Source organism: Solanum dulcamara, chromosome 9, assembly GCF_947179165.1.
Source record: "Solanum dulcamara chromosome 9, daSolDulc1.2, whole genome shotgun sequence".
Classification (NCBI taxonomy): Eukaryota; Viridiplantae; Streptophyta; class Magnoliopsida; order Solanales; family Solanaceae; genus Solanum; species Solanum dulcamara.
Genome location: NC_077245.1, coordinates 7238825 through 7266001, shown reverse-complemented (window position 1 = coordinate 7266001; position 27177 = coordinate 7238825). Strand labels below are relative to the sequence as shown.

General features: G+C 37.4%; 2 protein-coding genes across 7 annotated transcripts in view; one reads left to right on the top strand and one right to left on the bottom strand.

Annotated features, from left to right (window-relative positions):
- Positions 1 to 20578, top strand: part of LOC129904684 (BEACH domain-containing protein B) — a 40944-nt gene extending 20366 nt beyond the window's left edge. For 4 of the 5 annotated variants that reach the window (XM_055980263.1, XM_055980262.1, XM_055980261.1 and 1 more), the window contains 25 exons: positions 129 to 305; positions 478 to 638; positions 759 to 1074; positions 1165 to 1597; positions 1729 to 2065; positions 2256 to 2444; positions 4059 to 4320; positions 4505 to 4696; positions 4792 to 5010; positions 5101 to 5277; positions 5937 to 6052; positions 6199 to 6660; positions 6771 to 6984; positions 8060 to 8281; positions 8373 to 8846; positions 8920 to 9261; positions 9346 to 9795; positions 9878 to 9924; positions 10013 to 10106; positions 10295 to 10501; positions 14955 to 15080; positions 15169 to 15540; positions 15615 to 15846; positions 17842 to 18606; positions 20106 to 20578. In XM_055980263.1, coding sequence (XP_055836238.1) covers positions 129 to 305; positions 478 to 638; positions 759 to 1074; positions 1165 to 1597; positions 1729 to 2065; positions 2256 to 2444; positions 4059 to 4320; positions 4505 to 4696; positions 4792 to 5010; positions 5101 to 5277; positions 5937 to 6052; positions 6199 to 6660; positions 6771 to 6984; positions 8060 to 8281; positions 8373 to 8846; positions 8920 to 9261; positions 9346 to 9795; positions 9878 to 9924; positions 10013 to 10106; positions 10295 to 10501; positions 14955 to 15080; positions 15169 to 15540; positions 15615 to 15846; positions 17842 to 18542 — 6522 coding nt within the window. In that variant the 3' untranslated portion in view covers positions 18543 to 18606; positions 20106 to 20578. Of the gene's footprint in view, positions 1 to 128; positions 306 to 477; positions 639 to 758; positions 1075 to 1164; positions 1598 to 1728; positions 2066 to 2255; positions 2445 to 4058; positions 4321 to 4504; positions 4697 to 4791; positions 5011 to 5100; positions 5278 to 5936; positions 6053 to 6198; positions 6661 to 6770; positions 6985 to 8059; positions 8282 to 8372; positions 8847 to 8919; positions 9262 to 9345; positions 9796 to 9877; positions 9925 to 10012; positions 10107 to 10294; positions 10502 to 14954; positions 15081 to 15168; positions 15541 to 15614; positions 15847 to 17841; positions 18607 to 20105 lie in introns of those variants that run through there. The other variant, XM_055980265.1, reaches the window with a different exon arrangement.
- Positions 20579 to 23079: 2501 nt separating this feature from the next.
- LOC129902704 (F-box protein At5g39450-like) lies at positions 23080 to 26290 on the bottom strand. Of its 2 annotated transcripts, XM_055978074.1 has the most exons (3): positions 26011 to 26290; positions 25332 to 25489; positions 23080 to 25202 (listed from the first exon to the last, which is right to left on the bottom strand). In XM_055978074.1, the coding sequence occupies exons 2-3, from the start codon at positions 25422 to 25424 to the stop codon at positions 23535 to 23537; spliced, it is 1761 nt and encodes a 586-aa protein (XP_055834049.1). In that variant the 5' UTR covers positions 25425 to 25489; positions 26011 to 26290; the 3' UTR covers positions 23080 to 23534. The 2 variants fall into 2 exon arrangements, with proteins under 2 accessions (XP_055834049.1, XP_055834048.1); XM_055978073.1 differs by having other exon boundaries at positions 23080 to 25489.
- Between the last annotated feature and the right edge of the window lie 887 nt (positions 26291 to 27177).

Sequence of the window (27177 nt, the reverse complement as noted above, 5' to 3'; positions counted from 1 at the left end):
CGATGACCTTTGTAGCCATCTGAAATATGTTTGACAGAATGAATGTTGTCTCTTCTTTTTCCTTTCTCTACTTGCTCCGGGTAACTTCACGTAGCAAATTATGTGATGCTTCCCTTTCCCTCATGCAGGGAATTTTGATAAAGACTCCAGTTCAGTGGCCATTGAATAAGGGGTTCTCTTTTACTTGTTGGCTAAGGGTAGAAAGCTTTCCTAGAGGTAGTGGATCAGTGGGACTTTTCAGTTTTCTCACTGAAAGTGGAAGAGGATGCATTGGTGTTCTTGGAAAAGATAAGCTTATATATGAGGTGATAAAAATTGCTATTTGCCATTTTTTTTTAAAACTTGGGGCTTGTTTACATTTCTGTGAATCTTGAGTTTGTACTGCAATACAATATTGCATAGGTTACACCAACCTTCTTTGTTAAGCCACGTTATCCTGATATCTTTGCTATTAATAGCTCTCTGTTACTTTTACAGTCAATTAATCAGAAAAGGCAATCTGTTGTGCTGCAAGTCAATCTTGTTAGAAAGAAGTGGCATTTTTTGTGTTTAACACATACAATTGGTAGGACATTTTCTGGAGGTAGCCAATTGAAGTGTTATTTGGATGGAACTCTTGTATCCTCTGAAAAATGCAGGTATTTTTCTCTCTTTCTCTCTCTGTCTCCCCCCCTGATGTTTGATCTTGTTAGAGAATAGTTTGTTCGATCCATTCCCAATTGAGGAGAGCTTCGTGAATTTTCACAATTTGGTTGCAGATATGCAAAGGTAAATGAGCCTCTGACTTGTTGCACTATTGGCACGAAAGTTAGTATACCTTCCTATGAGGAAGAGAGTCCTACACTTTCTTCGAAAGATTCATCTGCTTTCTATGGTCAGATTGGTCCAGTTTACTTGTTCAACGATTCCATTGCCTCAGAACATGTGCAAGGCATCTATTCTTTAGGACCTAGCTACATGTATTCCTTCCTGGATAATGAAACTGCAGTTCATGTGGATAACCCATTGCCCAGTGGAGTGCTTGATGTTAAAGATGGTCTTGCATCCAAAATCATATTTGGACTTAATTCACAGGTTCTTTCTCTTTTTCCTTGAATTGTTTACCTGTAAATTGTGTTTTTTGCATGTTCGAATGCAACTGAAATATTGAAATTTCTGTATCAGGCACGTAATGGAAGGCGTTTATTTAATGTTTCACCTTTGGTGGATTCTGGAATAGATAAAAGTTCATTTGAAGCAACTGTATTGGTTGGGACACAGCTGTGTTCTAGACGACTGCTTCAACAGATCATATATTGTGTTGGGGGCGTCTCTGTGTTTTTCCCTCTTTTCACAAAAACTGATTTGTATGAAATAGAAGAAGCTAAGCAAGCTGGCCAAGCTTTACTTACCCCAATTACAAAGGAGCGCTTAACTGCTGAAGTTATTGAACTTATAGCTTCTGTTCTGGATGAGAATTTAGCCAATCAACAGCAGATGCTACTTCTTGCCGGATTTCCAATACTGGGTTTCTTGCTGCAGTCAGTTCCACCTGAGCAATTAAATATGGATACACTGCATGCTTTGAAACATTTGTTTAATGTGGTTGCAAATGGTGGTATGTTGTTCAAGCTGCTTGTGTGTTCGGTTTTGTTATCTTTGAGTTCATTAACTACTTATTCTACAACTCTCAGTTTGACACATTTAACCAAATCTTCTATTATGTAACTCTCTTAAATTTATTGTCAGGTCTGTCAGATATGCTAGTCAAGGATGCTATATCCCATATATTTCTCAGCCCTGTTATATGGGTCTACTCAGTTTACAGGGTTCAACGTGAACTGTATATGTTTCTCATCCAGCAATTCGATAATGATCCAAGGTTGCTGAGAAGTTTATGTAGGCTCCCACGTATTCTTGACATAATTCGGCAGTTTTACTGGGATGATATCAAAACTCGTTTTGCTATTGGAAGCAAGCCTCTTTTACATCCTGTAACAAAGCAAGTTATAGGGGAGAGACCTAGCAAAGATGAAATACATAAAATTCGTCTCCTTCTATTGAGTCTTGGTGAGATGAGTCTCAGGTAGTTTTCTTTTTCTTGGAGAGGATAAAGCTTTTATTCTTTTGACTGTTGTAGCGACTGAGTTTTCTTCTTTACTATGTACGCTTTCTAGCTTCTGCTCAGCTTTCCTATTTTAGTTTTTCAGAAATAGAGCTATTTCCTTTTGTGGACTACCTTTTGAAGATGTTCTTCTACCTTTTTGTTTATGCAGGCAGAATATTTCAGCATCAGATATAAAATCTCTCATAGCCTTTTTTGAGCGTAGCCAGGACATGGCTTGCATTGAAGATGTTCTACATATGGTTATTCGAGCTGTTTCCCAGAAACAGCTGCTTGCTTCTTTCCTTGAACAAGTCAATTCGATTGGCGGCTGTCACATATTTGTAAATCTTCTTGAAAGGTATGACCTCAATTAGTTGAAGCACATATTTTGATTATCATAAATGTTAAACTTTGCGGCCACCTGATCTAAAAAGCTTAAATTGTTAGACGGGATACCATTGTGAGAAATGAAACAAAAAAATGAGAATTCTGAGAAACTCAGCTTTGATTTTTTCCTGAAGCTGTTGTGTTGAAATACTCTGAAGTATTCATGCTCCAAACTAGAAGGAAAATCAAGAATTTCACAACTACGTGAAATCAAACAAACTGATTGACTCTACCTGATCCTAAAGGATATAATATATTATCGGTATACTTAACATTCTCCCTCAAACTGGTCCATATAAATCGCATATACCCAGCTTGCTGTCATTCATAAAAAAATTGTACGAAACTTGCCGCATATATAACTTGCTTGGGAATTGGTGAATATATATGGAAGCTGATCATTTGACTTTATGAACTTTGTGACAATGGCTCCTTGGAGTATTTCTTTCTCGACAATTATAGTCTATGTGCTTGGTCATCTCGTAAAATACCAAATTTGCTGCAATATGAATATGCAACTTGTATGTGACACACAAGTTACATTCGGTCAAATATCTTGAAACTGATCCATATGAGTTCAAAGGTTGCCATTGCCATTGCTCGATATTCTACTTCTGCAATCGATCTTGGAACTATGTTTTGCTTCTTACTTTTACTGACACTAGCTTATTTCCAACCAAAAAAATGCACTACCGGCGCTTCCAGAAGTAGATTGCCTGTTGGAAGTGAACCTACCCAATCTACATGTGTATACATAACATTCTACTCATACGTTGATCTTCGTAAACCAATTCTACTTTTTTGGTTTACCTCTTCTACACAGGAGTTTTTCCCATCACAAATAAAATTACATCTTACTTGATAAAAAAAGGAACTCAAATATAATCAGGGTAAAGAAACCATCCGATCATTCAGAGTATTATATCCCATTTTGCGACTACCAATTTTCTCAAGTTCCAGGAAGCTGCTGGAAAATTGACTCAGATATGACTAAAACACCTGAGATTCTTTGCCGGAAAATAAGTTCGTGGTGGTTGGCAGAATTTGAAACTTATGTAACCCTTTATGCTGGTGCTCAGAATCCAGAGATTTTCCCCGTGGATGGGTTTGGAGAAGAGAATGCAAGCCCTGAGAAATAGAGACCTTCACCTGAAGGTGCTGGAAAACTGTAAAAGTGGCTGGAAAAGTTGACCAGACTTGCCGGAACCCTAATCCGGTGGTTGGAATTGAGCAACGGGTGGATTGATTGGGAAACGAGGAAATTACACCTAAGAGCCAAGCCTTCTTGCGGGAAAATGTCCAGAAATGGCTCACACACTCTGTGCGTGAAGAATCTGTCGCCGGAAATAGTAGGATTTGATCGGTGCATGAGATCTATATGTTTTACCATTTCAATTTCTTTTAATGGTAACAACATAATCTGTATCGTTTGTAATTACTTAGTAATTCTTTGCATTATATTTATGTTTCCATGTTTATAAATTGCTGTAGTGAATCTGTGAATGTGCCTTCTGAATTAATTTGTTGGAATTATTCAAAAACACAGTCTGTTTCATATGTCTGTACTGTGCTATACTTGTTGCAGGGACTTCGAGCCCATCAGGCTACTAGGTCTGCAGTTCCTTGGACGACTACTGGTTGGTCTTCCGTTAGAGAAGAAAGGATCAAAATTTTTCAGTATTGCTGTTGGCAGATCTAAATCTCTTCTAGAGGGCCTTAGGAAAGTTAATTCAAGGACACAGCCCATTTTCTCAGTTATATCTGACAGACTGTTTAAATTTCCTCAGACAGATCTCTTATGTGCGACATTGTTTGATGTTCTGCTTGGAGGTGCCAGCCCAAAACAGGTGATGCATGTAAATTGGTGTTCTTGTTTTTCGTTTCCAGATAACAGTCTCACTTAGCAAGTCCATGCTGCTATACCATGTACTAGCTGCTGGTCATGTTGTGAAGTTTGCTTTATTTGATTAGTTTTTCAATAGTCTGTGCACATGCATAAGCTCATTGAACCATTTGGATCTTTTGTTTCAGGTTCTACAGAAGCATAATCAACTAGACCGTCAAAAAAGTAGCAGAAGTAGCTCTCAGTTTTTCCTTCCTCAGATTTTAGCCATTATTTTCAGATTCTTGTCAGGTTGTAAGGATGCTCCTACAAGAATAAAAATTATTAGCGATCTACTTGATCTTCTCGATTCAAATACTACAAACATTGAGGCTCTAATGGTAGAAATCTGATCTTACTGCTTTAGAATAGCTCCCTTCTAACTTTGTTTATCAGTGGTAATGACTCTTCTCATTGCTTGAACATTGTTGTTTAGGAACACGGTTGGAATGCATGGCTGGATGCCTCCGTGAAGCTTAATGCGTTGAAAACCTACAAATTGGAGTCCAAAATTAATGATGACACTGAAATGAGTGAGCAAAATCTTTTGAGGAGTTTCTACTGTGTTGTTCTTTGTCATTATATGCATTCTATAAAAGGTGGCTGGCAACACTTGGAGGAGACTGTGAACTTTCTCCTTGTACAATGTGAACAAGTGTGTCCTTACCTCTACTTTGTGACACAATCCTTTTACAGCTTGAGTTTTCCTGTCAACGATTTGACTATTGCAAGCTTTTGTTCCTAGGGTGGCATTGCTTATAGGCACTTTCTTCGTGATCTGTATGAGGACTTGGTCCGCAAGTTGTTAGACTTATCTGCAGTGGAGAATGTTCTTGTAACTCAGCCTTGTCGAGATAACATGCTGTATCTTTTAAAACTTGTTGATGAGATGCTTCTTTCTGAAATGAAGTTTAATCTTCCGGTACATGTCTTGCTTTATATATATTCTAGCTTCTCTACCCAATTATTTATCTCTCTTCTTATTCACCTGAAATTAACTGCTGTGTAAGTGATTATTGTAATTTTTCTTATCCTCCACACTGTACCCATTATTACCCGGTCCACAAGCTACTTGCACAGTTTTTGGTATTATTCCCAAATCATAAATGTCATAATAAGTTAATGCAAGTAGTTTGGGTGGATGGAGGACTAGGAACATTGTAACTCTGTTTGGGCGTGGTTTGTGGAGGAGTTTCATGAAGGGGTGGGAGGATTTTTCTTGATATATTTTGTTTAAGGTTGGGAACGGAAGCAAGATTAGTTTTTGGGCTCATAAATGGTGCAGGGAGATCGAGTTGAAGGAAGCCTTTCCTAATTTATATCGTGTTTCATGCCAAAGAGAGATGACAGTCCAGCAAATTTGTAGGTCTCATGAGGGTGTGATCCATTGGGACATTTCTGTTTGAAACGCAGCATCACTGTTGGTTCAATATAAGATGACAGTTGTTGGTAGAGAACATGGGATCATTTCAATAAAATGGAGGCTTGATGAATTTTCTTAATAGAAGTGGAATGTGGTTTTTGTTGTTCCATTTCTTGTTACAAGTGTGTTAAACTTTTTTTTTTCTCTTCTGGCAACAGTATCCAGCCAGCAACACAGAATTTTCTTCAGAGTTCTTAGAACTTGAACAGCTGAAAGACCTTGGCTCTGCTTTACTTGATGCCCTCCAAGGAGAACCTGTTGAGAAGCTATCGAGGTACTGCAGATGTAGTTTGGCTTTTCTTACAGGAACCTGATGTTGCAGCAGTTTATTAATGGTTGGCGTTGCCAAATTGATGAATTTACGCAGCATTTCCACTGCTTTCATTTCTTTAAAATCTAAGACTCTTTCTTTCTTTCCAGGAGTCATGTTTTCAAGCTGCCTGACATTAATGAAGTTGAGAAAATTGACGATGAGTGGTGGAATTTATGTGACACTATTTGGAATGCTATTAGTGAGATGAATGGCAAGGGACCAAGCAAGATGTTACCCAGGTCCTCACAGTCAGTAGCACCATCACTTAGCCAAAGAGCCCGTGGCTTGGTAGAATCACTGAATATACCAGCTGCAGAAATGGCTGCAGTTGTTGTATCAGGGGGAATTAGCAATGCTTTGGCTGGAAAACCCAACAAGCCTGTTGATAAGGCTATGCTTTTAAGAGGGGAAAAGTGTCCAAGAATTGTATTTCGGTTGATTATCCTATATCTTTGTAAATCATCGCTTGAACGAGCATCTCAATGTGTACAACAGATTATCCCTCTTCTACCTTGCCTTCTGACTGCTGATGATGAGCAAAGCAAGAGTCGCTTGCAGCTTTTCATTTGGTAATGTTTCATAATTCATTGATCCTTCCTATGTCTCTTAAACCATGTAGCACTGTCTGACTTATCATTTATATTGACAAGATATAACATTCAATTCAACACATGTTCAGGGCATTACTCGCCGTTAGGTCTCATTATGGGGCACTGGATGATGGGGCTAGATTTCATGTTATAGCTCACATAATTCGGGAAACTGTCAATTGCGGGAAACTGATGCTAGCTACAAGTATAGTGAGCAAAGATGATTCTTTAGAATCAGGGAGCAGTACTAAAGAGGGAAGCACCATTCAGAATCTGATTCAAAAGGATCGTGTGGTTTCTGCGGTGCGTCTTGGAATGGTTAACCTTGTGCTATGTCACTTAATATTTTGTACTTTTCAGAAAAGAATTTTATTATATGCATGTTTTCCGTTGCAATTAGGGCATTCTGGTGAGTACATTCATGAAAATTGTGATTTTCTGTTATTTCTCCCATCATGACCACTTCATAGTCCATGAAATCTCGTCCAATTTTTCTGTAGTCTACCTGACTTCTTTTTTGTATCTCTAATTCCTTGGGTTGTCTTGTAGTTGATGTTTTCGGATTCCATTTATGTATTTTGTTCCCAGGGGTTGACATGCTTGCTGTTTTGTTACCAATAGACTGTTGTCTAACCTTTTGTCAAATGAAAACTTAACAAGTTACTGATAAAAGGGGACAAAATCCCTATATCCAAATTCTATACATAAAGTAGGGGCACTTACAAATGAATGTGGTATTCTACAAAGCGCAAATAATCAACACTGAAATGAATCATATATTCTCCAAATGTGTAGAGAAAACAAGGTCAGAGGAATGAGCAATAATAACATATAATAAGTTGGGATACTGGATTTTGAGAAGTCGGAATGCTGGATAAAGTACTCTAATTGATTTCTCTTTCCCTCCTTTTGACAAGTTACCTCTTTGCCGTCCTACTAATCTCTTCTTTAGTATTAGAATAATTGAAACAATTACAATGTGTTCCTTGGTCGAAGGAGCTGATCCTCGTCAACCTGGTATAACAAGTGTGATCTCTGCGAATAACAAATGAGACACCTGAATTTTTGCTGAAAACCCCCTGAAAGAACTTCCAATAACTACTCTCCTTCATTTTGCTGAGTATGTCAGTGATCAAAATGAACAGGTTTGTTGTTTAGAACTCATCTGTTGACGACTTCTGTTCTAACACTTAAAATGTTGGGGCTTAATGATGAAACAGGAAGCTCCTCATCTATGTTAGTCTAACATTGGAAGGATGGTGTGTGGTTAGAATATTTTATTTCATGAGCTTGTTTGCTGAGTTTTATTTGTCTTTTTTCCTTTCCCAAATTTGTTTCTTCACTCATACCTAGTGAAATTTTGTTCAATCCTGTCTAGTTTGCTGATGAAATAAAATATGTCAAGAGTTCAACAGCAGATAGGACCACTCAGTTGCATGAGCTTCGTGCGAGGTTGGATGAAACGACAATCACAGACTCCAACCAAAAGAAAACTTTTGAAGATGAAATACAGAGCAGTTTAAATGTCATTCTTGCCTCTGATGACAACAGAAGGAGTTCTTTCCAACTAGCATATGATGAGCAACAGCAAATTGTTGCTGTGAGTATACAAAATATTTTCGCTGGTTTGTTGCTTCTCTCCTGCTTTCCACATTGAGCTTTTCCTAACTATCCTTTTTTTGCTCTTATAGGGCAAGTGGATTCACACTTTTCGCTCTCTCATTGATGAAAGGGGTCCTTGGTCGGCTGATCCTTTCCCGAACTGCACATTAACACACTGGAAACTTGATAAAACAGAGGACGCATGGCGTCGCCGACAAAAGTTGAGGAGAAATTATCATTTTGATGAAAAGCTTTGTCGTCCTACCTCTACCACACCTAGTATTGAGGCTCTTAATCCTTCTAATGATGCCAAATCTGGTTTTGCGGCACATATTCCAGAGCAAATGAAGAGGTTCTTGCTGAAGGGAATTAGGAGGATTACTGATGAGGGTTCATCTGAATTGAATGAAAGTGAGAGCGAACTTAGTGGGCAAAAGCCTGGCTCCGAAGACTTGTCAGATAGACAGTATTTGGAGGTCGTAAAAGAAAGTGGTGATCTGAAGGACATTGCTAAGGAAGACTTAGATTGCTCCTCCACCCAGATGGAATCAGAGGATAGTGAGGTACAAATTTACCTCTATATCTATTTGAGAAAACAACTAATTCAGCATTTCTCATGCTTGGATTTTTTTTCAGGTTCTCATGTCAGTCCTGTGTGTCCTTGTTACACCAAAGAGAAAGTTAGCTGGACATTTAGCAGTGAAAAAGAAATTTTTGCATTTCTTTGGTGAGTTTCTTGTCGAAGGTACAGGAGGGTCATCTGTTTTCAGAAACTTTGACTCTTCTGGGAAGTTTGATATCAACAAGTCAGAACAGTTAGGGGGACTCCAAAATCACAAATTTCTCAAGTGGCCCATGAGTTATGATTTAGATTGCGAGAGAGGGAGAGCCATTAATAGCATTGGCGCTGTCAATAATGATGAGCATCAAAAGCATCCTAACAATATAAATCGGCACAGGAGATGGACAATCTTCAAGGTACTGGAGATGAAGCTTTTCTGTATGATTTAATCTCATATTCTTTATCCAAAATGTTATCCTCTCCAACATTTCTCATTGTAGGTAAAGGCTGTCCATTGGACTAGATATTTGCTAAGATATACAGCAATTGAAATTTTCTTCAGTGATTCCACTGCTCCTGTATTTTTTAACTTTGCTTCGCCAAAGGATGCCAAAGACGTTGGAAGCTTAATAGTTCTAAACAGAAATGAAAGTATGTTTCCCAAGGGTTACAGGGACAAGGCTGGAGTTATTTCTTTTGTGGACAGACGTGTGACATTGGAGATGGCAGAAAATGCTAGAGAACGCTGGAAGAGGAGGGAGATAACAAACTTTGAGTATTTGATGGTTCTGAACACTCTAGCTGGGAGATCTTACAATGATTTGACCCAGTATCCCGTGTTCCCTTGGGTTCTGGCTGATTATTCCTCGGAGACTCTTGATTTTAACAAATCTTCTACCTTTAGGGATCTATCAAAACCTGTTGGAGCACTGGATGCTAAAAGGTTCGAGGTTAGTACTTATTTGTTAACTAATTTCTCATATAGTGTATAGCTCTCTCTATTTGTGATGCAATCTGTGTTGACCTTTGCAGGTTTTTGAGGATAGATATCGCAACTTCTGTGACCCTGATATTCCCAGGTAACATTTGAAATTACATTTTGGTATGTCCTCCAAAACTTTACCTTTGATATGTTACATGATGTGCAATCATTCTTGTTTTCAACAGTTTCTACTATGGTTCTCATTACTCTAGCATGGGAATTGTGCTATTTTACCTCCTGAGACTGGAACCTTTTACAGCCCTCCACCGTAATCTTCAGGTACTTGGAGATTGTTCGTACTATTGACCACTGGTTTCACTAGTTATAGTTGAAGTCGTCAAATACAATAGTGATTCGTCTATCTGGCAGGGTCGAGTTTGATTGTGTGTGATTTTACGTTTTCTACCTAGACCAAAGTTTTTAAGACTAATAAAATTTGTTGTCTTCTTTGTTTTCTCAATTTTTAGGGTGGAAAATTTGATCATGCTGACCGGCTTTTTCATAGCATTGGAGGAGCATATCGGAATTGCCTTTCTAATACAAGTGATGTGAAAGAGTTGATTCCTGAATTCTTTTACATGCCAGAATTTCTTATCAACTCAAACTCATATCATTTTGGTGTCAAACAAGATGGAGAACCAATAGGTGATATTTGCCTTCCTCCATGGGCTAAGGTATTGTCTTACTGCTTATTTAAACTGAAAGTGTTAGTTAAGTTCTTCTTCATCACAATATGATGTGTTTGTATCCCACTTGAGTGGGAAAATATGAAAAAGTACCTAAGAAAGGGAACCAGGTTATCTTGTGCCTATAAATGGAATCCAGCCTAACACAGATGATTTCTATATCATGTGTGGCCTATCAGATACAAAAAGCTCTCCCGATATGCTGGGATTGGAATAACCTATATGACCTTATTTGAAGATTCAAATGCCTTAAAGCCCATTTTAAAGAGGATTTAAATCTTCAAATTTGAGCAATCAACGTATTAATGGCATAGTGCATGTGTTTAATAACCCCTTTGGATGCGCCTATATACCCGATGAAAGATAGTAGATATCTCAAAGACACTCCGTCATATGTAACTAGTTCTATTGTTCATTTATGGACTAACTACTGAATTTATAGGTAAGAGCTAGGTTAACCAAAAGAGTTTCTCTGATAATATGTGAGAGTTTAAGCATACCAACTCAAAATCTTAAAATAGTGGGTGGAGTAGTTTAGGACTTTTCTAAACACTTCTGATGCCTTGTATACCTGGTAACAGGTATGAGATATTTCTAATAAGTTGGATTTACCTAATTGACATGATCCTTGCAAATCTAAGAAGTATGGTTGGGTTGGAAAAAAGTTCAGTTTCTTCTACTCTTTTCATTAGTCATCAAATAACGATGTCAGGTGCTCCTCACCTCTAATTTGAAAGTTACCTCAACTGTTCTACAGAAAATCAATTATTTTTTTTTATGAAAAGGAACTACTTTTGGCTTTTCTCATTTTTGTCTTTTGCTTGAAATGAATAATTCGGAAACCATGAATTGAATATTTTGAGCATTGGTACAAACATAAATGAATTTCTCATGGTTCAATTTAACCCGTTTATATTGCTTAAGTGACGGTTTAGTGTAAGCGCTAAAGTGTGCGCCTCATTACCCATTCTCTACCTTTAATAGGGCACACTATACAACAATACAGTTGGTAATACTATACAACATATTAGCGGATAATATTAATTCTACTTAATTGCACATCTTCTTTCGTCTTTTAGTTTGTTTGTTTTCTTCTTGGGTGGAAATGGAGATATAATTACGTTTCACATGTTCACATTTTATTCGGAGGCTTCGGCCACCTTGATATAGGGTTTGCTCTTCTTCCCTTGTACTATTACTCTGGTTTTTCCATCAAGAAAACAAGTGAAAGATCAAAAAGAAATTGTAACAAATGTCGGTTGTAATTGGAGAGAATTTGAGTAGATATTAATAGAACTTTTTTTTTGATAATCGTGGTGTCCGAGCCAGCTTGCGTGCACCTCGACCAATTTCACGAGACACCTGTCACTTCCCACCAACAACAGGTTGGTAGGTAACTCTGTTCACCAAAGCTAGAATAGATAGGAAGAAATCACCTAGTGTTTGTCTCTTCCAGGATTTAAACCTGAGACTTCATGGTTCTCAACCCACTTCTTTGACCACTGGGCCACAACCTTGGGTGCATACTACTAGAATTTTGACAAATAATCACACCAAAATACAGTCAAATATGCTCTGCCATGAATTCAACTCAGATGAGCATTGCATTCGTTTAGGCGACAGATCACTTGGGGGAGAAGGAAGTGTACTACATTACCTATTTATTTTGTTACCACATAATATTAATAGTAAATGGCTAATGACTAACCTACTACTTACCAATATACAGGAAAGGAGGCACTAATTACAATCAAGCTGAGATTTTTAAATATCCGAATTGCCCTTCTTAGTATTAAACTGACAGTTTGTTTCTTTAAGTTCCGTTAGTGATGGAACCAAAAACACATTCATTGTTTAATTATGCAAGGACCAAAAGTGCTATTTTCCCATTATTTTATGTGTTTTTAGCTACTCTGTAGTTGTATTACATCTTTTTTTCTTCATTAGCTTTTGATTTTCTCCTTAAAGACTCAAAAGACTTTGGAGCTTTTCTGTGCTTTTCGGTTTTGACTACTCGGGTTCAAGTTAGCCCTAAGTCAACCCTACCCAAATCTAGATATAGGGTGTGAGCGAGTCAGTGGGAAACTGCAACTTAGTTTTGCTGGAGAAAATCAGTAGTAGATCTTCAAAGTAAGCAATGGAAAAAAGCAGTTAAGGAAGGTGGTGAAGAGATCTTAGTTTTTCAATTGCCACTGTTTCAGTGATGCCTCCTTAAGTACAAAAAGGATACGTGTAATCCTGCAGAATTTGCTCCATAATTGGAACTCATCAGTTTGTTGTCACCCGAAAAGCTTCATGGAATTAAGAATCAAAATGGAATTAAGAAGGCTCAATATCTATCCTTGGGGGGTAGGGTGACCTTGATAAACTCTGTTTTAGATTCACTACCTACTTATGTTGTGTCAGTATTTCCAATTCCCCCAAAAGTTGTCGAAAAACTGGACAGACTTAGAAGAAACTTCCTCTGGAAAAGAGGCAAAGAGAGAGAGGGCAAGGGTTACTGTCTAGTGAAATGGAACACTGTGATGCTGAGCAAGGAAAGAGCCTTTTGATGAAGTGGTTGTGGAGGTATACTAGTGAGGAAAGAACACTATGGAAGGATGTGATAGTGGCAAAGTATGAGGAATTAAACCCATGGTGTACAGAGATAGTTTTAGAACCCTGTGGATGGGGAGTATGGAGGACAATCAGAGCTTTATGGAACTCCATGGAAGAAAATGTGTTCTCAAAGTTGGATATGGCAACAAGATTAAGTTCTGGAGAGATGGATGGATTGATCAAATGCCTCTAAGTGAGTCATTCCCAGATCTTTACTCAATCTGCAACAATCCTGAAGCCAAGAGTATGTGAATGCTGGTCAACTCAAGGCTGGGACCTGTCTTTCAGGAGGCTATTGAATGATTGGGGAGTGGATAGGGTGGCTTCTCTACTGGAAAAAATGGGGGAAACCAATCTAGTAACAAATGCACCAAATAGAGTTATATGGAAGCACAACAAGGATGGTAATTTCACAGTAAACAGTGCTTACAAGAAAGGAATACAAGTTGGGGTTACCGGCTACCATCATCACGGAAGAGTATTTGGAGAGGACTGATCCCCACCAAAGTGAAACTCTTCACTTGGTTAGTCATCAAAAGAGCCTGCTTAACTCAAGAAGTCCTACAGAAGAAAGGAATGCAACTAGTCCTTAGATGTTGCCTATGCAATTTGACAGGGGAAACAAACAAACACCTATTCATACATTGCAAAATCACTACACAGATCTGGGAGCTGTTCCTCAACATCACAGGCTTCAGCTGGACTAAGACAGAACACACTTCTGAACTTTTTAGTTGCTGGATCAGAAGAGGGGGTTGCAAGACTCAAAAGAAGTGGTGGAAGCTAATACCATCATGCATATGGTGGTTAGTGTGGAAGGAATGAAATGGGAGATGCTTTAAAGATAGTTTTAATTCCATTCACAAAGTAAAATGGAATTGTTTGGTATCTTTACTTTTTTGGTGTAAACAGCTCTGTACAGAAGATGTTAGATCAAATTATAAAATTAATAGGGAGCTTGTAATTTTGGTTAGGGCCGTAAATTTTTGAAGGTGGACATCATGTCCTTAATGCTGAAGAATATAACTTTACCAATGTTCAAAAAAAAAGAATCAAAATGGTCAAATTCTTAGATCTTAACCAGATTTTGAGATATTTCTAGGCTAATCTCAAAGAAGAAACTTCAGACTTTTAGTGTGACTACGCAACAACCTCTCAAGGCAAGACAACAAACTACCCTTTCTATTTAGAGTAATGTCCTCGGTATAAAGTTGCGCCATGTCCTATCTAATCACCTCCTCCAAATACTTTTTCACCCTACCTCTATCTCTTCGCATGCCCTCTAAAACCAACTTCTCACACCTCCTCACTGGGGCGTCATCACACCTCCTCTTCACACGTTCAAACTATCTCAGTCTCGCTTCCCTTAACTTGTCTCTAGTGTAACCTTATTCCTAATGTTGTTACTCCTAGTATGCCCACACATCCATCTCAACATCCTCATTTCCGCAACATGCATCTTCTGAACATGTGAGTTCTTGACTGGCCAACACTCCACTCCATACAACAAGGACGGTTTGTAGAACTTACTTTTAAGTTTAGGTGGTACTTTCTTATCACACAAGAATCCAGAGGTAAGCCTCCATTTCATCCACGCCGCCCCAATGCGATTAGTGACTCATCATCGATGGCTGGATTTTTTTGGCAAAATGAAAGATGTATATGATATAGACAAGTGATATGGAATTTCCTAGTTCCCTCCTGGCACAAATTGATTTTCATTTGAATATAAGTGGACATCCTCTTAGTTTGAGGAGCTAACCTTTGTGCCGAATTTCTATTTATTTTCTTTACTATTTAGTGTATACAATGTTTAGGAACTAATTTTCAAATGCATGTACAGGGTTGTCCTGAGGAATTTATTAGTAAGAACAGAGAGGCCCTTGAAAGTGAATATGTGAGCTCAAATCTCCATCAATGGATTGATTTGGTATTTGGTTACAAACAGCGGGGAAAACCAGCAGTTGAGGTATAGGGAGTTAGCTTTGACTTCAAATAATTCTTAAACCAGTTGCAGGTTTTGAATTTTACTAAATTTTGAAGATATTTTCATACAGGCAGCAAATATTTTTTATTATTTGACATATGAAGGTGCTGTGGATCTGGATACCATGGATGATGAATTGCAAAGGTCTGCCATAGAAGATCAAATTGCCAACTTTGGTCAAACACCAATTCAACTTTTCCGGAAGAAACATCCTAGAAGAGGACCTCCGATTCCAATTGCTCATCCTCTACAATTTGCCCCTGGTTCTATTAACCTAACGTCAATGGCTTCATGCGCAAGCAGTTATCCGTCAGCTACTCTGTATGTTAATGTGCTGGACTCAAACATTGTCCTTGTGAACCAGGGCCTCAGCATGTATGTTAAGACATGGGTGACCACCCAATTGCAGTCCGGTGGGAATTTTACCTTCTCTAGCTCACAGGTAAGTTTTAGCGCAATAACAAGTCACGCATTATTAGCTAGTCAACCTTGAAGTCATTTTTTACTTTCTTGCAGGATCCTTTTTTCGGGATTGGTTCCGATATCCTTCCTCCTCGGAAAATTGGGAGTCCTCTGGCTGAAAATATTGAGCTTGGAGCACAATGCTTTGGAACATTATCAACGTCATCTGAAAACTTTTTGATAACATGTGGTACCTGCGAAAACAGCTTTCAGGTTATTTCGCTAACTGATGGAAGAATGGTACAGAGCATTAGACAACATAAAGATGTTGTGAGCTGCATTTCAGGTAATTTTCATGACTGAAAGATATGAAAGCTTGTGGTTGGAGCTTCTAGCTAACAAATCTACACTCTTTATTGATTATATGGAAAAATGAAGGCTAAATCTAGATGATCCTTGTGATGGGATAGTAATTGAATTTGCGGAACTGAAAGCATCGACATTTAACTGACTTGAGCGCTCCAGAGAATCCTTTTGTTGTTCAAGGATGTAAAGTACAAATCTTCTTGTGCATTTAAAATTGTTTGCCAACAGCAGACCTCTTGGCTATTGGGTGCTCATAGTATCTTTCTGTTGAATATTGGTGCAAGGCGACATGTCAAAATGCTTTTTTTCTTTTGTAATTGGTAACGTTATATTCCTCGGCACTAATAATATGCTTGAGACCTCACACGTCAAAAAAATGTTAAATAAATTATCGTGCAGCATGTAATTTGCTTGGTACTACTGGTTCTTGATACTCTTGCTCAGCTCTTTCTATTTTTTGTTTCATAGAGAAGAAGCATAAACAGAAAGTAGGGTTTTCTCATTCAATAGTTGAAAATTGTTTTGAGTTCTGGGAAAACTGCAGAAAACAACTGAAAAGATGTTTCCAAAGTTTTGCCAGCACATTTTGTCATCTATGCCAAACTTCTTGATTTCCCACTTAAATCTTCTTTTCATAATGCAACAAACCATCGAATGTTAGCCTTCACCCCGCATCTATGTTAAATTATATTGATCCACTGAGGGAGGAGACTTGTGAGCTTTCTAAAAAGTGAAATTTAATATTTTTGGGAACTAGGACTTCAAATTAAGAAGGGAAAGCTTTCATCACACGTGATAACAGTAATTATGTACTTATATTAGAATGCTTATGGGTTGCAAATCAGGTCGAAAATAAGAATTTGTCTACCATTAACATTAAATACTCCTACATGGTTTATCTGTGTGAGAAATTTGAGAGTGGTATTTCCTGTCATGTTGGTACAGTGAATTGACAACTTTTTGACGTTGAAGAACACCAAAATATCAAACACTTGTGGTTCAACCTTGGCAAGGAGGAACAAGAAATGTGGAGTAGAGCTCCGTAACAATTGGAGGCGGTGTATTTCTCTGTGCATTTTTTTTGTTTTTCCCTCTTGAGAGGCGGTAGGAATGGTCTCAGAAGAGGGACAATATTCATTACTACGAGCAGGACAGGGCACAATTCTGAGACTTTTTCTTTCTTTTTGTCTTTCCTTGGCTTCTCCTATAGGAATGGTCTGAGATGAGGCGCAATATTCATTACCACGGTTGGAATGTCAACTTGGTATCTCTGTCTTTATGACTTTTAGATCTTCACCGAGTGTCTAGGATAAATACTATCACAGAATAAGCATGTACTGGCCTCGATAGTTGATGCAAGTCTTCAGAGTTTTCCATAAGCATCCTACCCATCTAAAAAAGAAAAAAGGAAAACGGTGTTGATGATTTTTGGATTTTGTTAGCTCCCTGATATTAGCATAGATATAGTCTTGCAGCTAGCCTTTTGCTGTTGACAGTTATTTTACTTTTAGCTCCTTGTAGGAATTGTACTGGAGCTAGCCTTTTGACCCTTGATGTAACTGGGCTTCTTTCATTTTTGGCCCATCAGCCAAACTTATGTATATTATACTTAAATACACAAGACCTATACATTCTGTAACTATTTTGTAAATTAGATCTCCCAAGGACCGGCATCTTCTTGATGCCTTAACTAATGCAATTTAGTACATAAAAAAAGTGAACTTTTCAATAAGCAACCCTCTTTTGTTTTGTTTCTTTAAATATCCCGTCTTTTGTAGAAAACCATATTTTTGGGATAGGTTCTCTACTTTTTTGGTATACTTCCTGTTTACAGGAGTTTTCTTCTCCCAACATCAATAAAATTGTTTTTTTTTAAATCAAAATGTACTGCCCAGTTACAGAACTGGAAAGACGTATTTCCTAATTCTATATTTTCCAGTAATGCTAAGTTCCAAACCATTTTTGATTGTTGCAGTTACATCTGATGGAAGCATCCTGGCTACTGGAAGTTACGACACAACAGTAATGATCTGGGATATTGTTCGCATTAGAACCCCTGAAAAGCGAGTAAAGCACACTCAAGCAGAGATTCCTCGGAAAGATTGTATCATTGCTGAAGCCCCTTTCCATATTTTGTGTGGTCATGATGACGTTATTACGTGCTTGTATGCAAGTATTGAGCTTGATATAGTTATAAGTGGATCAAAAGATGGAACTTGTGTTTTCCATACGCTACGGGATGGGAGATATGTTAGATCCCTACAACATCCATCTGGCAGTCCACTGTCAAAGCTTGTTGCATCACGTCATGGAAGGATTGTTCTTTATTCTGATGATGATCTTAGTTTGCACCTCTACTCTATAAATGGGAAACACATTTCCTCTTCTGAATCCAATGGCCGCCTGAACTGTCTTGAACTCAGTAGCTGTGGAGAGTTCTTGGTTTGTGCTGGAGATCAAGGGCTGATCATTGTACGTTCTATGAACTCACTTGAGATTGTGGGGAAATACAATGGTATTGGGAAAATGGTAACTTCACTAACTGTGACACCGGAAGAATGCTTTATAGCTGGGACTAAGGATGGAAGTCTTCTTGTTTATTCAATAGAAAACCCTCAACTTCGTAAGACTAGCATTCCGAAAAATTCAAAATCTAAAGCTTGTATGACTAGTTAATTTGCAGTTCAGGGCTGCGGTGTAAATTTAACAATACCATCACTGAAAGTGATGCTGAATTGAGGTATGTTTCTATATCTTTCATTTAGAAAAGTTCATATGGTTTGATGTGTCATTACTGTCTGTTGTTAGCTTCCTGGCAGTGAACTGTGAAGTATTGAGTACATTTCCGTATTCTTTCCTTTTTATTGTTGCTGCACCACTAAGGATATTTCCCTGCTCTGCCCTCAAGAAGCTGCACTAGATGCAAGCTTGAGCCAAATATCTCTGCCAAGAAGTCATATCAGATGATTCACCAATGGCACCTAATGATTTATGTGTCAACCCAATATCCCTCTATCGATGCACATTAAAAGTGTGAAATTTGATATTGTTTCATGAAACAACTTAAAACATGTTAAATTAGTAATTCCTTGATAAATTTCAAAACGTGTTGAATCTAGAAGGGTTCTTTGATTGGGAAAGAAGAATTACACCATTTACTGATGAGAACTACTTTGTTTCCTGCCATTTCTAGTTGTAAATATAGATAGTTTCTAATTCTGAACTAAGACTTCGGTTTACCAAGAAAAATAGATTCTGTTCTAAGATTTTAACTATGTTAGGTTTAGGCTTCTAGCACAACTGTTAGCAGAGGGTCCATCTAGACTGTTTGGTTTACAAAAGATTTGTTTACTAAGTTTCAATTGTAGTTGTCAGGAAAAGTAAACAGTAGTTATTTGGTTAGTAGAAATCAGTTTGCAGCATTTAGCTGGTCTCATGTATTACTTCCTGCTATGTTTTGCTACTTTTTGGGCCATTTGAAGAAACCAAGCGTATTGTGAGGTTAATCAATAATCAGTGCCTAAGTAGCCCTAAAAGGTCCTAATGGAAGGATATTATGGTGGAAGAGATTTAAGATGTCAGTTTGATGGATAGAAAATGGATATGTCCCACTTTATTGCCATCATTCATTTAATAGCAAAATAATTGTGCTCTTAATTGTACTGGGACTGGTAACATAGAGGTGCTAGATTACATGATGGACATCATCGTTCCAATTTCTTGTACATAGTGCAAGTTCTCATAATTAGTTTATTAGCGTGCTTAGCGAAGAGCAGTGTTGCTGCAAGCCAGGGACATGAATGGGGAAATTTATAGCAAGATCATGTATAGCAAGGACAAGGCATTTCTCATTAGGAGTTTTTGAGTGTCCATCTCCAGATTGATCTCGTGCAATCACATCTTATTCTAGAGCCAAACTAGGGCACAAAAGCACAGTGCATCTGATTTTGGACCAAACTAAACAATCGAACTGATGAATCTCAATCTAGGTAGAGCTACCTGAGATAAGGGGATGGAAATACTCGGATTATTTCCACTTATGCTTTTGTTGCTTTTGTACCCAAGATCCTGAGCTATGCTAAGTGAAGTGCCCGCCCTTCTTGTATCCCAGTTCTTAAATGTATTACCAAGTGCCGGTTGTTATTTTACCCTTGTTAGCTAATCTAAGCATCATTTTCCCAGATGTTTGGTTTTGTTGTCTTGTAATAACCTTCTTGGTTCATTTCTATTGGCATTCAGGGTGAAATGAAGCATATTATGTCGTCAAACGAGCTATATTATGGAGTATGAGTACCTGATTGGTGTTTCATTTTTGAAGAGGAAAATATGGATGTTTCTTCAGTAGCTATTATAGCAGTGCCCTCAAATCGCTGTATCCGTGACAGGGATTCTTTGAGCCTCAACTTGTAGAAAGACCAAGAATGACAGAATATAGCACCATCCAAACATGATGTGTTTGTGATATTCAGCTACTTGTGGATGCAGCTGCCACCACCTAGTGTACAGCATTTTGTGCACATTTTCCTTATATGATAGGCCTCAAATGTTGTATTAAGCGATAACAGTAATTAAACGGCGTTGAAATTAGCACCTTGTGATTGTGATCATTGGGTGTTTAGCCCCAAATGATTTTTGTATAGATGGGCTTCACACCCTTACAAGGAAAACCATGTAAGTACTATTAAATGAAAATTTCATTATGATTTCCCTTATCTCTGTCTCCACTTTTGTTAAGCTTTTTCATTCATTTATGAGCATGATTTTGAGCCTGTATTTTTCCTCTTCTAGTTGAAATTTTCTTATATAAGCAAGTGAAGCTTACCCTATTTATTTATTTATTATATTTTTTGGTTAATGTATAATTTTTCTAGTACATTGTGGGATCAAGGGGTAGGGATATAAAAGCTTAGATTACTACCACTGAAAACTTAATTACCTTATTACTAGTGAAATGCTTACAACCATACTTTTGAACAATGAAATGAACTTGTGAAGTTAGACCCAGTTAGTAACTCACATGGTTCCAGTCTTCTTTAATCTCACTGTCAAATTCTTCAAAACAAATTAGAATGTAGGGAGAGTTTTGAACGTCATCAGGAATATTCCCCGCTTTGAAGTCAAGTATTGGGATTAGATTTTCAATTGGATGTGTCCCGTCATATTGCATCTCGGAGAATTTAATTTAACCAAAAAATGGTTCCGACACTTAACCTTTACTGCGCTAGCTAGGGAGTAAAACAGTTGATATAATGGATGTAAGGCTTCTCAAAGTTACAATGTCCATCTTGGTAATGGTACAGGGAACATCATCCAGTGGAAAAATGTTGGTATTCATCAATTTGAGATGGTTCGAACATGTGAAGAGAAGGAGCACAAATGTCCTAGTGAGGAGGTATGAAGAGATTGACGGTAATAGATCCGAAGAGACGTAGAACATGATATAACTTAAACTTGCAAAGGATATGATCCTAACTAGATAGGAAAGCATATTGAGGATTAGGATGGACAATTAATAGATAGTCGAGTGATTTTCCTATTCCGGGTGGTAGAACAGGGTCTAGTCTAGACTCTGGAGCAACTATATGCTCTCTTACCAATATTATTATTATTATTATGCCTTTATTCTAGCAATTAGTTTATTCTTCCATTTCACTACTACAGGTGTCCTTTTACTTTGGTTATCAGTACAATTTCTACTGTCAGGATTTTTTTTCTTCAGCATTTCATGGTAGCATTTTACTCGTATATTTTTTTTTACAAACATATTCTCAAACACAATTTTTCTTGAACTGGTGATCTGTGGAGAACAAACTTTCTACCTTACAAAGGTGCCACTGACGTATAAATATATGAATTCAGTAATATCCTTTATTTATTTCAAAATCTTTATTAAAAAAAAAGGAAAAAAGGTCTAAAATGCCTTCGAGCTATTGAAAATGGTACAAAAATGCCCCTCATCCATCTATTGGGCCTAAAATGCCCTTGACATCCACTTTTAGGTCCAAAAATGACCTTTTATTTAACGGAAAAGGGCATGAGGGGCATTTTTATACCATTTTCAATAGTTCGAGGGCATTTTAGGCTCTTTTTCGTAATTAAAATTCTATTAAATAAATTTTGATTTATAATTAATTTTAAATAATTAAATTGTAACCAATAGATAGCCGTCATGTGTTTAAAAAAATTATTCAGATTATTTAATTAAAATTATGTTAAAGAAATTTTGATTTATAATTAATTTTAAATAATTAAATTTTAACCAATAGATGACCGCCACATATTTAAAAAAAATATCCAAATTATTTAATTAAAATTTTGTTAAAGAAAAGGTCATTTTGAAACTAAAGGTGGATTATCATATAAAATTAGTAGTACTTTTTAACAGGTAATCTGTTCCCATGTTTTCTTGTAGAAATCACACAATTTTTATGTTCAAACTAACTCACATGTTAGTTGAACCATTTCTAATGCATTTTCTTTGGCACATAGAGGGGTGGGGGTGTGGGAGTCATCTGCTTGGTGTGAACGATGGTTTTAGATTGTGAAAATATTGTTTGTGGTTTTGTGTCTTCATACTCACACCAACGTTTTTAACTCAAAAATACTGCCTTTGTTTCATTTTACTTATCCATGTTGAATTCATACATGATACAACCCTTGAGAAAACTTTTATTAAGAAAGTATTTTACTAATCTAATTTTATTAGTAGGGGGGTGGGGGGGGGGGGATCTCTTCATTTACTAAAATGGAAAAGATAACAAGAAAATCTATTTTTAATATAGAAAATAAGTAAAACGAAACTGGGGACTACCTACTTTGTTTCTCAAATTTGGGGGTAGCAAATTCGACCAGCTCTTTCCCAAAAAATTTCGTTCTATCCATCAAACATCGAAATTACTTTTTAATGAGATCCTAGGTCTCGCTGTTTTCGTTTTCTAGGTCACGCCTTAACCTTATTAGAGAACTCTTAAGATGCAAGAAACTCATGTTCCTTTCCATGGATTGTTTTCAAGGGGAGCCAGGACCAGGATGCTGCTCCCCCCTTACCTCTTTGTTTGTTAATATTCCCCTCTAACGCTTTGTTTGAACTGAATTACATCCACCCTAGAATTCATCAAGGTGCATGAGTGCCCCTTTTGTTCTTTAAGTAAATAATGCATTAAGCCAATTTATTTCAATAATTTAATCATATCAACCTATACATTTGCAAATCTTAATTTCCAATGGAGAACATTAACTCAATCAATTTTTTCATAGAAGATAAGTTTACAACAAATAATATCAAGAGAAGGTGCAGCCTCATTCCTGCTTCAAGGAAACTATGACTCTTTCATAATTAACAACAGCACAAAGATTGTTCAAGAAATATGGAAATGGTACCCTCATTATAAAACTACAGAATGGTTTGAAGAAGCTTTAATTCCTGCCAGAAATCATAGATAGAATGTAGAAGAATCTCGCCATACGCCACGAGCAGTTGAGTACAGTACTATCATGCCTTTGTTTTGTTTTGTGAAGAAACTAAAAGAACTTGCAAACCATGCACCTCAATCACCCTGCTGTATGAATTGAACGAACTTAAAAGTACAACCAACTTAAGCTGTTTTCCACCCATTTTTTTTGGTTTTCGGACATTTCTAACAAAAGATTCTTTCCTCTGCTTGCTTGTCATCCCTGCGGATGATTCTGCCTTGGTGAAGTCAGACCATTAGCAAACACATTTGAATAGGACCTGGTAAGGTATGCAAAATTGGAAACTGGAGGTAGAGCAGGAATCCTTTCCCCCTTGCTTAAAACCTCTTGCAAATCGAGCCTCTGCAAGGCCAACACAGCCCGGGACTCCTTCCATATAAAAGCAAGCATTTTGTCGTGGATTACAAAGAGCGAACCAGGTTTTGAGCCAGGATATCGGAAACCATACCCGTTAGCAATACCTTCACCCATAAAAGCATGCTTGACATATAGAGGGTTGGAATCATGTTCATCAGTGCACCAGGGGAATGGATCATTTGAAGGCTCTTCAATATTCACTATAAACATAGCTGAGCCATTAGGATGCAAAACATAATGTGTACCTTCTAATATTTTGGTCGCTATAAGTAGCTTCTGCCCTTGGGACTCCTCATAAGACAGCAAAAGAAGAAACAATGCCTTTCCAGGCTTATCATCAGAAGGCCTCCCCGGGGGCCAACCAAAAGTCCCTCCCCATACACCAGCATATTCTTGGCCCACTTCTGGTGCCCGCATAGGCAACTTGTACAGAGCAAATTTACTTTCATGCATATTTGGCCAAGCACGATAAGAGGATAACTTCACAGTTGAAGCATGTAACGTCAGCCCTATTGCATCACCTGGCTGCAGGAACTCGTGAAGCTGGGCATGCTTACTTCCGTGGCGAGACGAATTCTTTCTAAGAAGATCACGCTTGCCATTGATAGAGTTTGACTTCTTGAGTATATATTTTAGACTGTGTCTAACATATTCAGCCAGTGTCTTCCGACTCCGACTCTCATGATCAGTAGCTGTTTGTGATGAATGACAGCCACTTATCAGATCAAGATTCTGTCTGAACTCACTCAATCCAACATGAGAAGGATGCAAAGGCAACTCCGAACCAGCCTTCCAGACAGTAAAACCACCACCACCATCGTACATTTGAATAAAGAGCAATCTCCTTTCATACAAGAGTTTCATATTCTCTCGTAAATCAGCCTCCTCTCTTCTCAAATGAGGAAATAACATGGCATCTTTAGCATCTGGCAGCGTTTGACGAACTTGCTTAGTAACTGTGTCAAGCAACTTTCTCCTATCAACAAATGCAAGCCGACCAAAGGGGACTGTTGTTGCATGCGGTCCCGTTACCCTTTTTGACAAAGAAACCCCACTATTGGACCTGCATATCTGTGATGCCTCATTCTCTGAAGGATGAATAAAGCTCTTGCTGTGGAACAACTTACCCTCACTTGTGTACTGCTGAGGCTCAACCTCTAACAGAAGCACATTGCAAGTCCTCTCGACCTTCTTGAGCAAACCAGGATAAACATAGTCAGTTCCATTCTCCCTTCCATGAAGGAAAAATGCAGCAGAGCCCTCAAAATCAGAAACAACTTCAAATACAGGCGACCACAAAATTGGACTATCTTCAAGGCCTAATGGACCGAGTTCTTGGGGAATAATCCGACAACCAACTGCGGAGATAAAACCAGGCATAACATAAACAACGTTGCCGAGTTCAGGATTTTGATGAACCCAAATACCAAGCAAAGGCTTTATGCTTACAAGGAAGTGACAAAGCGCCTTGTAGGAACAAACTCCCTTTCTCCATTCAATAACGTCCTGATAAGGAACCACCCCAAGCATATCACATTGTGAAAGCCAAACCTTCTCAGAGGAAGCTAAATCATGCAAGTTTCTACAGCATAAACCAAGATTACATACATCCCTTGGTGAAAGTGATCTACTTACTAATGCAAAGACGTCATCAGGCAGTGTTAAAAGCAAGCTAGATCCACAAACGTCAGGCAACATAGTAGTAGTAGTAGTACCACTTCCGCACATCTCAATTGGGATCCAAGATTTTGCTATAACTTCCCAAATTCATTAAGAAAAAAATACAGAACGACCTGCCAAACAGCCCATCAAAACTCAATTACTCAAGAGGGGTTAATCATTCACAAAGAACACTACTTTCTTAAATTGAGATTCAAGATTTTGCTATAACTTCCCAAATTCATTTTTAACAAAAACACTACAGAATGACCTGCCAAACAGCTCAACAAAACTCAATCACTCAAGAGAGGTAATCATTCACAAAGAACCCTACTTTCTTAAATTGGGATTCAAGATTTTGCTATAACTTCCCAAATTCATAAAAAAAACTAGAGAATGATCTGCCAAACGACCCATCAAAATTCACTGGGTATGTTGTTGTTTTTGTTGATCTGCCAAACGACCCATCAAAACTCATTTACTCAAGAGGGGAAAAGACCATAACTTTCTTGAATTGGGATTCAAGATTTTGCAGCAACAACTTAATCAACTTAAAGATATATAGAAATTGGGTAAAAACACAAGAAAGGGGCTATGGCTATAAAGCAAAGCAAGATCTAACAACCCATACTGAAAAACAGCAAGAAAATCTTACTTTCTCATTTGGTTCCACAGAATTCCGCCCACTGAGAAATGAAATCAACTTTCCTGTGCAAAATTGCTAAAGACCCAATTCAGATTGATGTGACTTTGAACTGGGTGAGAGTCATCCATTCATAAATCAGTCATCCACCAACCAAAACTGAATGAACAACTCGTTTTTATTCCACTCAAAGCCCATTAATGATGATGAAGAATGTGAGGTTTCTTGAAAGAGACAAATAAGCAGCTTTTTTGGAATTGTCTTTTAAGAAGGGATGTGATATGAATAATTGAAAGTGGAGTGACTCCATGATTAGGTTATCAATATTTTAACATATAAAAAATTACATAATTCAAAAATTATATGAAAAATATTATATGTTACAATTTTTTTTATATCAATATGATAAAAAATATATCTTAAAATATTAGTCAAAATTCATATAATTTGACTTTCAAAAAGAAAATCATGACAATTAAAATGGACGAAAGGGGTAATAATATTTTCCTATAAATTATAAGGAGGTAAGAAATAAGTACATTTATATTAAAAATAGATATTTATTCTTATTTATTGAGTTTGAAAAACCAAAGATAATTTATCACTTAGTTTCTAATTTATCATTATTATAAATTATAGTTATTTTTCAAATCATTGAATTATTATATTCTTACAGTAAATTGTTATTTTATTTATTGCTTCATAAAGATTGTGTCATGTCAATATTGGACAAGTGAAAATAGACAAAGGAGATATTACTAATTTATTGGTTCACGTGGTCCTAATCATAATAACTAAAAATAATTTAAAATTATTTAGCCATACTTAAGTTTTCGATGTGTTATGTTTTGCGACTGAATGGATTCATAAAATAATAATGTCTTCTTCATTTGAAATTGTGATTTCCATTTAAATCGATGCAATGACCAACTATGCTCCCATCGATTTTAGATCTACGTACATTATATAACACCTTAGATTTCGAACCTGTGAATGCTTAGCACTTAGTAGAAAAATCAGCCAGTAAATCCAGTATCAGGTTTCACGATAGGCATCCGCGAGCCGTGAATAATGACTGTGAAATTGAATCAGAAAGTCTGCTTTGTGTCTAAAGTTCCACGAGCCGTGGAAGGACATCATAAACTCAATCATGAAGATTGCCAAAAAGGCTGAGTTCCA